General features: G+C 39.3%; 1 protein-coding gene across 6 annotated transcripts in view; it reads right to left on the bottom strand.

Annotated features, from left to right (window-relative positions):
• Positions 1-3,691: 3,691 nt before the first annotated feature.
• Positions 3,692-13,372, bottom strand: part of LOC112115947 (guanine nucleotide-binding protein G(I)/G(S)/G(O) subunit gamma-12) — a 70,424-nt gene continuing 60,743 nt past the window's right edge. For 5 of the 6 annotated variants that reach the window (XM_024213185.2, XM_026655502.1, XM_026655505.2 and 2 more), the window contains 2 exons: positions 7,277-7,394; positions 3,692-6,097 (listed from right to left, as the gene is read on the bottom strand). In XM_024213185.2, coding sequence (XP_024068953.1) covers positions 5,972-6,097; positions 7,277-7,372 — 222 coding nt within the window. In that variant the 5' untranslated portion in view covers positions 7,373-7,394 and the 3' untranslated portion in view covers positions 3,692-5,971. The remainder of the gene's footprint in view (positions 6,098-7,276; positions 7,395-13,372) is intronic. The other variant, XM_026655507.1, reaches the window with a different exon arrangement.

Below are 13,372 nucleotides of genomic sequence, written 5' to 3'. Positions count from 1 at the left end.
GTAACTTGCCTTAGTACTCTGCATGTGCTCATTGATGAAGGGCATGCTTGAAAGTTCCCCTCAGTGCTGTGTTTATCATCATCTGTATAGTGGTAGCTGTGTTGTGGCTGCCAAGTTGTTCAATGAATTTCAGCAGCTGTTGCCTCCTTCTGGAATGGGCACAATCTGTGGCACCAGCACAGCAGCCCCAGATGGAACATTAATTTAGAGGAGCTTTTTCTATTAACATATATGAATGACACATGGATTTGGGATGAAGGAAGGATGGTGTTGTAGCAGCGGGGTAGGACTCGGGAGATCTGGGTTGTAAGCATTCAGGAGACAGAAATGCTTCATATCTTTAGGGAGGTGAGAATGATTCTCCCCGAGTCCCCTATTCCAATGGGAATATGGAGCTTATTTCTAGCCTGGGCAGACTTTGAGATATCACCCCTTAAAAGTTAATATTTTTTATGGATTTTAAAAATTTACTAGTTATAATTTCTCTCTGCCTCTGAGAGCTGTGCAACTGGACTAAGACAGACCAGTTTTGCAACTGGAAGGACATGAAAAATAATATTAAAAAAATTGGTATGTACTCTTACTACGGGTTTTTAATAACAAATAAGCATCTCAACCAATTTTCCAGTAAAATATGTGGCATTAACAAAATGCCTGATGGTTTGGCATGAAGTTTTTACTACTGGCAGTCAGTTAGGATGATTTGCATAGCTCACTGGTGCTCCCAATGCTTGGGCCAAACAAAACATTTATACGAACCTGCTCATTGAGTGTGAGACAGATCACACTCACACAGGATAATCAGGAATACAAATTATAGCCTCAAATTCTATTTCAACTATAGTAGAACCTCAGAGTTACGAACAGCCCAGGAACGGAGGTTGTGCATAACTCTGAAATGTTCATAACTCTGAACAAAATTATAGTAGTTCTTTCAAAAGTTTACAACTGAACATTGACTTAATACAGCTTGAAACTTTAGTATGCAGAAGAAAAATACTGCCCCCCCCTTTAAAAAAAATTATGTTTAAAACAGCACTGTACTGTATTTGGTTTATATTTTTTTTTGGTTTCTGCTGCTGCCTGATTGCATACTTCCAGTTCCAAATGAGGTGTGTGATTGATTGGTCAGTTTGTAACTCTGGGGTTCTCCTGTATGAAAGACTTAATAAAAGGGCACTAGGGAAATAGAAACAAGATTTAAAGAAGCCCAATGGGTAAATTTCAAGGATCTCAATAGGTGTGTCATATAGTCATGATTGGATTTTGTAGAAAGACATGCACTGAACTACATGTCTCCCACCAGAATTTAAGCAGGGGTCCTTATAACTCCAAAGGGATAATACTGAGCAAGTTAGAAATACCTTTGAGCCAGGGGAGCATTTGAATCAGAGATCCTCATGCAGGGCTGAATCTGGGCTGGCACAACTCTACTGACCCCAATGGAGCTCCGCAAGAGTAGAACAGGAAAAATAAAACAGTCATATTCTTCCAAGGTCTGCCCACTTGAGATACCACTCACTAGAAGAGTGTGCAGATGTTCCAAATACGTCCTCCATGCTCTGCCGGGCTATGACTTGGTTTCCCCTCTGTGCAGATCAGGTACCTGTTAGGCTCTGCTAGCCTAATGGGCTTGGCTCCTCCTCGATTGTGGAGCTGGGGGGGGGGGGGGGGGGGGGCCCCAACTCTTCCAAATGTTAACAATTAATGGCATCACAAATTATGTCACTTGAAGTTCACCATGCAGATCTTCATAACATGATCTTCCCTCTCCTTCCCTACAAGCTTTGATCAACAGTGAAAGACAACATTCACATTTAAATTTATTCTCATTCAGCAACCAAGTTAACACTTCTTTGAGATGAGCAGTCACCATTTAAGTTTCTCTCAGAGCTTTTAATTCAGGTTCTCTGCATGAGCAGGCAGAGCTCTCTATCTGCTACATTTTGACTTTTTTTTGTTTTTTTGTAACCACAAGGTGAGAGAGACTTTTTAAAAAAGAGGAAGCTAAGATTTGGCGCATAAGATTACAGTTGGTCGTAACACTGCACATACACAGCCACCCTCCCAATTTAAACCCTGGTGCTTAGCGAATTTTACCTACAGAGCGAATCATTCCTTCCCCTCCCACCTCCACCCCAAATTTACATCTAGTCTGTCTTTCTTCCAAGAACATCGTCTTTGTCAGTGTTCAACACCATTGTGCTGAAAGCCTTCGGACCCTCTGGATGGCTGACATTTGTCTAATTCCTCAACAGGCTCTGTGCATTGGAAAGTGAACTGAACTACAATGACAAGCTGAAACAATATACAAAGCAGTGATATTTTTAATAAAGTATTTCATATCCATGATATTGAACGTGTTAGCCATCCATCAAATTCTCTTGGTTAACAGTTTTTTCTCTCATTTCTATAAGAAGCCCTCTTCCATACAAAGACCACAATGAACTACTTTAAGAGGCTCACTGATGAATGGCAAAAGCATGTTAGAGAAAACAAAAGGATTTCATAAAGCCATTTGTAAGTCAAAGGCAAATAATTGTGATAAGATTCATGTGAATCTGAAGTTACAATGACAATACAAAACAACACAGTATTAAAACAATCAAATTAGTAAACCCAGAGGGGGAAAAAACCAAGCAAATGGGCCTTTTAGTTTAAGAAAAAGAACCCTAACATTTTCTGGAATAATATCAGGTTCATTTTACAATCACAAAGATTTTACATTTGAGGTATCTGCACTCAGAGCACCAAGTAAGTTGCAGTATTGTGGTTCCGCTTTTTCTGCTTAGCTAGCCTGGCTGAAAATCATTCCTGCAACGTCCAATATCCCAACAGCTATGAATTTGGGGTGGTTTGGTTTTCGTTATTTCATCTCACTAACTAGAAAGTCCATATATCTTCACAATTCTTCCCAATCTGCATGACTGCTTCTCTTCACAAGTTCATCAAACAAAAAGGTTTACTTTATACTGCATTTTGTATACTTAAAGAGTAATATTATAAAAACATAAGTAGCTGTTTGAACCTTCAGATGACACTACATATTGTGTTTAAAATACAATACACAGAGAGTTTATTTTAAAACCTATAGAAAAGTAATCAGAAACAGTCAGTTGTATTTCACTGTTTTATTATAGTTTCCATGTGTTTTAGGCTAAAAGTTAGAAGGCACCTGAAAGAAGTTGGCACCCTATTTCCTCTACTTCTAACCATATATATGTGGGTAAAGGGGCAATTATGTTCTAATAAAACTCTTTTGCTATTTAAATGCATAGGTATAAGAAAGAATTAAACAGCTGCTGCTATAAATTTTGTCCTTGCATTGTAAAGATGTCAAAAGTGTATGAAAAAAGTAGAAAAATACACTTCAGATTAAACAGGGGTGAATAGATCACTATTAACTCATCCTTTAAAAACAGGCATACATTGTGGCACTATGAACATTTAAAATGCTAATATTTATGAAGACACTTTCAACAGGTTACAAGTGCAGTATGCTAGTCACCCCAAGTCTCCTCATACTCCCACTGAAGTCAATGGCAAAATTCTCATTCAGTTCCCATTGAAGTCAGTCAGGCCCCAGTTGTTTATGAAAATATTTCCAGTAGCGTATGTTTTATGGCAACATGTTTGTGATAATACTTTAAAATGTATCATTTACATGTTTTGATTCAGTAATTTAAAAACCACAATCATGGCACTTATGACTCCAGTTGTAAAAATGCTGGATAGATTTGATATGGAAGTAGTAACCGAACAAAATGGATTCAGGTCAAAAGAAAATTTAAAAGTTTAAAAAGAAAGTTTAAAAAAAAGTCTGCAGTTAAACTCATTACTCAAATTAATGCAACTTAAGTAGTTATAAAACAAGTTTGTAAAGTTCTAATTTAGCTGAATACTTCTGACATGAAATTCTATGAGTAAGAAGGATCATAAACTAATAGCTTAGAAATGGCCAAAGAGAAAGAGCCAGGTATCAAAATGACCTTTGTATCACCATATTTGTATATATTACATTTTCATATATTCATTTGGGTTCTAAACAGTTCAAACATTTAGCCACAAATTGCTGACAACACAGGCCATAACAGATCAACAGAAGGGCAATATTTTGGTTGTAAAAAGTTACTTTGAAAAAAACAAGGTATTACAGAACTGAAGAAAAACAGCATGACTGCTGCTAGTAGCTCAGTTATGAAAGTATACAGCTAAGTTAATTACTATTTTTATCAAGATGCATTATAAAATGATGACTGAAATATGGTAAATAAAATCAGTGAAAATCTAGATTGTTTTGAAATTGTTATTAGAAAAATATTCTAATTATAAAAATAATTTGAATGTCAGCACAGAACAATCCGTGCATTTATTTTTTCTTACAGGAAGTCTCAAATTTAGATTTTTGAAAGGAGGTTTGTTAAAAACATAACATATTATTAACAGTGTCTATATAATTTAATACAGAATTAGACACATGCAACATAAAACAGTAAATTAAAAGTGGTTAATAATTTCTGTAAATATCATTACAGAAGATCACAATTTCAGGTATTGTATAGCTGGCTATAGAGAAACACCCCCACACACAAAAACACATTGGTAACCTACTAGAAGTCAATATTGTTTTCTTTCCACTCACTTATTCCATCAATACACAAGACTTGTATATAAACTTTATTAGGCTATTTGTAAATCAGTGATGTTATGGAAAGGCCATCCAATTACATTTGCTTGATCATAATCTGGATAGGATTTGGCTTCTTTTTCCTTAAAAAAAGGGGAACTCAATTATTAAAAGAACCAAATCCTGGATCACTGCACAAAACCTAAATGAGACTTGCACAGGTGACCCATGTGGCTTGGAGTGATAGAATCCTCCCCCTCACCTTAGCAGTGGGGCAAGAGAAATGCTAGTTCCAAAGTGTTGGAGTCTTACGTAGCCCTATTAAAGGAGCTACATTGATCATAATTTGAGGAGAAAATTTAGAGGGGCAGAATAAAAGGATTAAAATTCTCCTTTATTAGATCTTCTCAAAAATGAAAAATTACATAAATCATCAGAAATCTATTGATTCTTGACACAAAAACAGATTTTTCACTTTTAAAAAGAGTTAAGACATAACTGAAGGTAAAGGCATGAACCTATGGAGTTTATCAATAATTGCAGCAGTTGTTTGCAAGGAGTCTTGTCAGAGAGAATGCACTTTGGAATGTGTATATACACAAACACATATATATATATACACACACACACACACAAAACCAATACATAAATACACTAATTGAATACAAATACACTATTTTTAAAAAGCTACAGTAAATTAATCTTGATTAAGAGTCAAATTACTTGTCTACCTTGCTGATCTGTAGGTGAAGATCAGGCAACTTTGATCTTGATTGTGTAGCCTAATACCTTAAACTGAAATGCAGACATTACACATTTTTTAAAAGACCTTCACCTCATCCAGGCCTCTCTCCTTAGGGCTAGTCTTCACATACAGTGCTGCAGCAGATCGCTTTAGTGAAGATGCTCCTATACCGATGGGCGTACTTAATCCACCTCCCAGAGAGGCAGTAACAATGTCGACGGGAGAAGTTCTCCCGCCGACAGAGTTGTCTACACGGGGGGTTAGGCTGGTATAACTACGTCACTCGGGAGGCATGGATTTTTCACACCCTGAGCAACATAGTTATATCGACATAAAAGCCAACACAAGAGAATTACCAGCTGCATGCCACAGACCCCATTCCATTTTACAAGAAATAGGATAATTTAGTTTATAATCTTCCTTCCCAGTAAGGATACTATAAAGAAAAAAAAATCTTAAACTTAAAAATTCGTTTACACACATAGTAAATACATTGCTGTTTTACACCATTGATATCAGGTGACCATAAGGTTATTTCTCTAATAATTTGCTTGTAGTCTGTTTTGCTTGGGAAAGCTATGGAGGTACTTACTGCTCTGCTACAATATAATGCATGTTTTTTTATCCTTGAAAGGGTTTTCAGAAGCAGGTATGCCCATTAGTAAAGGATCTTTCCTGGCATGTTCTTCACAATAGCACATGAGATCTGCTGATGCTTTTGACACCTGGCAAAAAGACACAAAATGGTAAATATTCCCAGATCATTTGCAATAGGATGGAATGGGCTGTGGGATGCATCCATAGCTACAGTGAATTAGTTCTGCATATGGAAGAACAGAGTTTGAGAAATCCATAAAATCTTCAGGTCCAGAGCTAAGGCCACCAAGCATAATGCAAAGGTTTCTGGGATTTGCTTCTTGGACTGGCCTTGATGAGGTTGGTAGAATGGAAAAAAAGTAAGCAAAAACAAGGATAAGCCAGGATGCTGTGTCTTTAAAGGTACTTTGGGAAGCTAGGCATGAGTAACTTTACATTTTTCTGAGATTTGAACAGCAGGTTCAGAACAATAGAGCAGGCTTCTAGTAAAAAGATTTTATATGTTTAGATATCATTGTTAATAATCACTGAAGTGTCATCAATTGACTTACAGTTTCTAGGAAACTGATTCAGTCATTTCCTTGCAAGACATTGCATGTTCCTAATCTCTAGCTGACTGTAAGAAAAGTACCTACGTCAGGTGTATTAACCAGTCTGCTGACGTTTGGACAGTCGGTAGACTGCAGAGAGTATTAATAAAATGGAGAATGAAGGCAAGGAATGGTATGGTTAGAACAACAACAAAAAGCCAAATCTTAATAGGTGATATTTTAGCTTAATCAAATTCCTTAACCACTGGGTGGGGCAGGGAGAAAAAGGGAGAAGTTTGGGCTCCTTGTCCACCATAATTTAGGTGCACCCTGTCTCAACTCTCTTCCTCTTTCAAGAGGGCTACAAACCCTTGATCTACCTGCAAAGATATATAAAGTAAAATTTAAACATCCAAAACTAACATGGCTCAATTGGAAAAAAAAACCTGCTTTAAATCACATCTCATCTTCCACCCACTCCATATTATAGATTTAGATTATAAACTCACAGTAGCAAAGATTTGGTCTTCTCACACGTCCATAAAGTACCTATTATACTCTTGGTACAATTTTTTCTATAGCAACAATAAGGAAATCTGTAAAGTTCAGTACCACAGGTATGAGTGAAACTACCACATTCAAAGATAACCCCTGTGAGGTAAACTGCATAATAAAAAAAATATGTACATATATATTGGGAATTTACTAAAAATATACCTGCCGTAATTCACATGGTTCATATAAAAAAAGAGAAAGATCAGTAAGAATGTTTCTCACCTTTATTCTTTCGATAGAAGCTTCTATTCTTAACTGCTGTACAGTTCTTCGTGCCTGAGCTATATTGTTTGTTGTGCTAGTTGTTTTGCTAGTCATTTTCAATGAAATCTCTCAAACTCTGTTAAGAAAAACAATTGGTTATTTTTCTAAAAACTGCCTCCCTGTATAGAGGCAATGCCATATGCTGAAAAAGGATTTTTAGTTCTTTTATGTGAAATGTTGACAGATCAGATATTGTACAGAGAAAATACTAGCAAAAAAAAAAGTGAACACTGTTGAAGCTTTTATGTATATTTTTTTTCTCCCTAATTCCAAGCCCATTAATATAAATACAGCCTCCACTAATAGTTTCTCCACTTGTATTTCCCTCCCCCAACAGCTTTTTATTAATCTATTTAGTCCCTTAAAGTTGAAGACATTCATAAAAGTATTCCTATGCTCATTTTAAAAACAGACATCTGCACAGAAGATTATGGAAAGTTGTATACTGGGCCAGGTACTAGCTTTAGAGCCACATATACCTCTCCAAAGCTAGAGTATTATTACTGATTATCATGGGATGAACTTTGCCCCTAGGCACAGCCCCGAGCAAGGGGAGGTTGTGGAATCTAGACTGTGTCAGGAGGCACTATGTCTGAGATAGATGCCATTTCTCTCCTGCTGGCCTCTGGTTCTCTTGTAGGTGGAGGAATATTTTACAACCGTCCTTACGTGGCACAGCATCCTTTCCCCAGGCAGATCTGCAGGTCAGCAGAGAAGGAAGGGGGCAGAAAAATGGCCCACTTGCTCATTAGGAGAGAGAATGTCATGTGTGCACCTCCTGCTCTTCTCCCCCCCCAACCTCCTTTACCACACACCCAGATAAGGTTATGTTTGGATTTTGTAGTGACTTAAGAACAATCTTCCAGCTTCTCACAGGAATCAGACATAACAGCTGCCAAAGTCTAGAGAAATACTCCCACTCCACACCCCAATTCCCCTCCCAACACACACACACACACACACACCCCCCGCATGGCTGGCTCAAAATGTGTTTTTGGTAAAAAGAGTGAGCAACTTTGAGTCTGATTACACTGGTCTACAATTTTTGAGAAGTCGTCTGCTTCAGAGATAAAATGTGCTATTTATTATGTATTTTGATGTGCTGAATTCAAATATGACAATTAAAACAACTGATTGGCTACTGTTTCTAAGCTATTTAAGTTTTTACATTTTATGTCTATGTATATAGTGTAGATAGTAGAGTTTTAATCATAAATTGTAAACCTAGGTCTTTTCATGTGTTTATGGTTGCTTTACATGATAATACTTCACCTGTCCTGTTTATGTAACACTTTAAAAATCAGCAAAAGGGTTATATAAATAAAATTTATTATGAAACAAAAGGCAAAAAACTATTATGTACATAGTTTAGTCCTATTCAGTGTCTACTCGGCGCTTCTTGGCTTGTCTCTTGTATTCATTAAATGGAGCATCTCTTGTCACTGTCCAGCAATAGTCTGCAAGCATTGATGGGCTCCATTTGCCCTGATAGCGTTTCTCCATTGTTGCAATGTCCTGGTGAAATCGCTCGCCGTGCTCGTCGCTCACTGCTCTGCAGTTCGGTGGAAAAAAATCTAGATGAGAGTGCAAAAAATGTATCTTTAGTGACATATTGCAACCAAGGCTTTTGTATGCCTTGAGGAGGTTTTCCACCAACAACCTGTAGTTGTCTGCCTTGTTGTTTCCGAGAAAATTTATTGCCACTAACTGGAAGGCTTTCCATGCCGTCTTTTCCTTGCCACGCAGTGCATGGTCAAATGCATCATCTCGAAGAAGTTCACGAATCTGAGGACCAACAAAGACACCTTCCTTTATCTTAGCTTCACTTAACCTTGGAAATTTTCCACGGAGGTACTTGAAAGCTGCTTGTGTTTTGTCAATGGCCTTGACAAAGTTCTTCATCAGACCCAGCTTGATGTGTAAGGGTGGTAACAAAATCTTCCTTGATTCAATAAGTGGTGGATGCTGAACACTTTTCCTCCCAGGCTCCAATGACTGTCGGAGTGGCCAATCTTTCTTGATATAGTGGGAATCTCTTGCACGACTATCCCAGTCACAGAGAAAACAGCAGTACTTTGTGTATCCAGTCTGCAGACCAAGCAAGAGAGCAACAACCTTCAAATCGCCACAAAGCTGCCACTGATGTTGGTCATAGTTTATGCACCTCAAAAGTTGTTTCATGTTGTCATAGGTTTCCTTCATATGGACTGCATGACCAACTGGAATTGATGGCAAAACATTGCCATTATGCAGTAAAACAGCTTTAAGACTCGTCTTCGATGAATCAATGAACAGTCTCCACTCATCTGGATCGTGAACGATGTCGAGGGCTGCCATCACACCATCGATGTTGTTGCAGGCTACAAGATCACCTTCCATGAAGAAGAATGGGACAAGATCCTTTTGACGGTCACGGAACATGGAAACCCTAACATCACCTGCCAGGAGATTCCACAGCTGTAGTCTGGAGCCCAACAGCTCTGCCTTACTCTTGGGTAGTTCCAAATCCCTGACAAGGTCATTCAGTTCACTTTGTGTTATGAGGTGTGGTTCAGAGGAGGAGGATGGGAGAAAATGTGGGTCCTGTGACATTGATGGTTCAGGACCAGAAGTTTCATCCTCTTCCTCGTCTGACTCAAGTGAGAATGATTCTGGTGCATCAGGAACCGGCAGTCCTTCTCCGTGGGGTACTGGGCGTATAGCTGATGGAATGTTTGGATAATGCACAGTCCACTTTTTCTTCTTTGACACACCTTTCCCAACTGGAGGCACCATGCAGAAGTAACAATTGCTGGTATGATCTGTTGGCTCTCTCCAAATCATTGGCACTGCAAAAGGCATAGATTTCCTTTTCCTGTTCAACCACTGGTGAAGATTTGTTGCACAAGTGTTGCAGCATATGTGTGGGGCCCACCTCTTGTCCTGATCTCCAATTTTGCAGCCAAAATAAAGGTGATAGGCTTTCTTAACCATAGTGGTTATACTGCGCTTCTGTGATGCAAAAGTCACTTCACTACAAACATAGCAGAAGTTATCTGCACAAGTACGAGGCATCTCTGCTCACTTTGGCTAAACAGAAATGTGTCCCTTTGCAAAATCAAACACTGACAAATAAGAGAGCACGACACTGTATGATTTCTAGAGCTGATATAGGGCAATTTGTTCAGCAGAGTGATGTAAGCTTCGTTATGGTTGCATCATCCATGACTTCTAGGAATAACATGATGCAATTAATATCATGTATGACGCAATACCAGCTTCAGATTGCATCATTCATTGTTTTGCCTAAAAAGCAAGTACTGTCCAAACCCAGTCATAGATTTATTCATAGATCCAGTCAAAGATGTATTTTAGTCATTTCTGGTTTAAATTGAGATCCCTTCCCTTTATAACTCACTTATCCTCCGCCATTCCCAAGTCAAGGGTCGTATATACTGACCCAATAGCACATCTTGAAAACTAGAGCCAATCAACAATTTTAAGCATCATTTTCGTTCTCAGTGACCCAGAATTAGTAAAGTTTGACTACATTTATTTCAGAAGCATTTTGGCTGCAGAGCAGTGTTATACTTTTCTTCTCAGGATGAGAATTCGAAGCAGCACTCAGGCCACACAGTTTTAACAGTGCTGCACTTGGACACTACCCATTGTGTTCAGTTGATCTCAGCAGCACATGACTGCAATTTGATCAAAGCTTTTGGACACTGACTCGATAGTGTGTAAAGTTAGCCTCTGTGAAGGCATGTGAGTGATTAGAGTGCAGGTTTTGATCACAGACAGTTCAAGCCTGTGACTAAACCAGTGCCACTAAATCAGAGCATCTCACTGAGTCATGCACAGAAATACCAGATTTGCTCTCAGTATCACAGACAACCAAATCCTAAGAAGTAGCTAACGAGAACCCTGTGTAAGGCCACACTGTGACAAGCATGAGAGCAAAGCTGTCACTGTGCCAGATCCAACTCAATGATAATGAAGAAGAAAAAAAAAGAAAGAAAACTGCTGTCTAAATCAAAACTGCTGCAAAAGTAAATAATTAAGCATAACTGTTTGCTCAGACTGGTGTTTTCACCTGGCAGGCATAATGGTGGTCTCTTTACAAAGACTCTTAAAAGATTCCACTATTATGGCCATAGACATGTATTTCATAATGTCTGTCTGCTCATGATACATTACTCTGCCAACTTCTACACCATTCACATTTCAATATCTATCAAATCACAGGGTGGCCTCTGAAAGTTGTGTAATAAGCAAGTTCTAAAGACATCATGTGATCAAGCCATTTTCAGTTTCTTACACATGCATGAGGACTACAGGATTGTGGAGGACTTCACTGCTCAACTATTGTTCCCCCCAACCCCCCCAATAAGTCCTGCTGAAGCATCATCTTTGCAAAGTCTTCTTTCTAAAAGACCTCTGTATCTTTGATTTACCATCACTTCCTTATTACAATAATATTGTAATAAAGGTGCAAAACACTGAAGTGCTGGCAAGAGATGGATCTTTGTTTCCTGACCCTCATCATAGGCTAGGGTCATGGTCACAAAAGGTTATACCTCTGTTACATGGCCAGGGTCAGTATCCACTCTCAGTTAGCTGCTGTTACATTTTGACTTTTTTTTTTTTTTAAGGCAAATGCAAATGAAGCATATCATCAGTCAAGACCAACCACAAAACAATGTGGCAAATTAAACAACACGTGAATAGAGACATCTAGGATGCATAAGGGTACTCTTAAAAAGATCAAGAAAGATGAGTCCAAGGAATTTGCCTATTTCACGATGGATTTAATCACTACTGAGGCTGAAGTCTCATTTTTTGAGCAGAAAATTTTGAGCCTTTGCTAAAGGTAGAACGGGCTATACTGGATCTCATAGCAAAGAAAGACAATCCTGGCCCTTATGTTCAAAAAATTATCCTTGATGAGCAAATGCAGCTCCCATTGAAAACGTTGGCCTAAGGTGACTTGCCCGAAGCCTCAAAGTGAATTATTGGAAGAGCTGGGGAAAGATCTCCTTGGCCTAGTTCTCCAGGCACTGAACACAGTTAGTTCCTCTGCACTTCGGTTGGAGCTAGCTTGCGCAGCACTCCCAAAAAGTAAGGCTGCATGAGTCCTGGCACCTAGTTCTCTGCTCTAACCACTAGACCATGCCACTCATGTAACTCTCCACCTAGTAAGTGTCCTACATATGAGCGAAGTATAATTATTATTTATTTTAGGGCAGCAACATTCGTGCCATTTGTCCTATGCAATCTAAGTTGTTTCTCATCTCTGTAGAAAGTACAGCCTACACTTCAGAAACAGGAATTATTTCTGCTGAAACAAGCACTGATCAGACAGCAGCATGAGGATAGAAGAGGCAACTTGAGCAGTTTGCAGCATCAAATTTGAAATAATATGGTCATTCCACTAATTCCTTATGCAGCAGCAAAGAGATTAAACTAGTAAACTTTACCTTCCACAAATACTTCTAGAAAACAGAAAAACAAGTACAGTAAAACCTGCCAAGAGCGACCACTCACAGGAGTAAGCAAATGTGGTCGCTTGTAAGAGTGGTCTCTCTCCACAGGCTTGCACACTAGAGAGTGGTGGTGTTCCGTGGCCTCTGCAAGTAGTCACTCGTTCCGGGGGGGAGGGGGTGTCTCTTTAGCAGGTTTTATATTGTAGGTCAGCCTGGTGGCCTAGCAGTTAGGGCTACCATATGTCCGGATTTCCCCGGACATGTCCAGCTTTTCGGTCTATAAATAGCCGACCGGGGGGAAATCACGGACATTTTTAGATTTTTAAAAATCCCCCCCGGACAGCTATTTATAGACAGAAAAGCGGCGGCCAAGCGCAGCTGGGCACCCAAAGCCCCTTCCCGGCTCCCCCCATCCCCTGCAGCCTTACCACGCTGTCCGCCCCGCAGGTGTCTTCCCCCTCCTCCACTCCCCTGAACGCTCCGCCCACCTACTCCTCCCCCTCCCCTGCTTCCCGCGAATCAGATCTTCGCGGGAAGTCTGAAAAGAAGCAGGGGCAAGCGGGATGCAGCAGCACGTAAGCTGGGAAGGGGG

This window comes from Terrapene carolina, unplaced genomic scaffold (genome assembly GCF_002925995.2).
Source record: "Terrapene carolina triunguis isolate 2854851 unplaced genomic scaffold, T_m_triunguis-2.0 Scaffold210, whole genome shotgun sequence".
Taxonomy (NCBI): Eukaryota; Metazoa; Chordata; order Testudines; family Emydidae; genus Terrapene; species Terrapene triunguis.
Note: the sequence above shows the minus strand (reverse complement) of the source record. Positions and strands in the feature narration are given on the sequence as shown.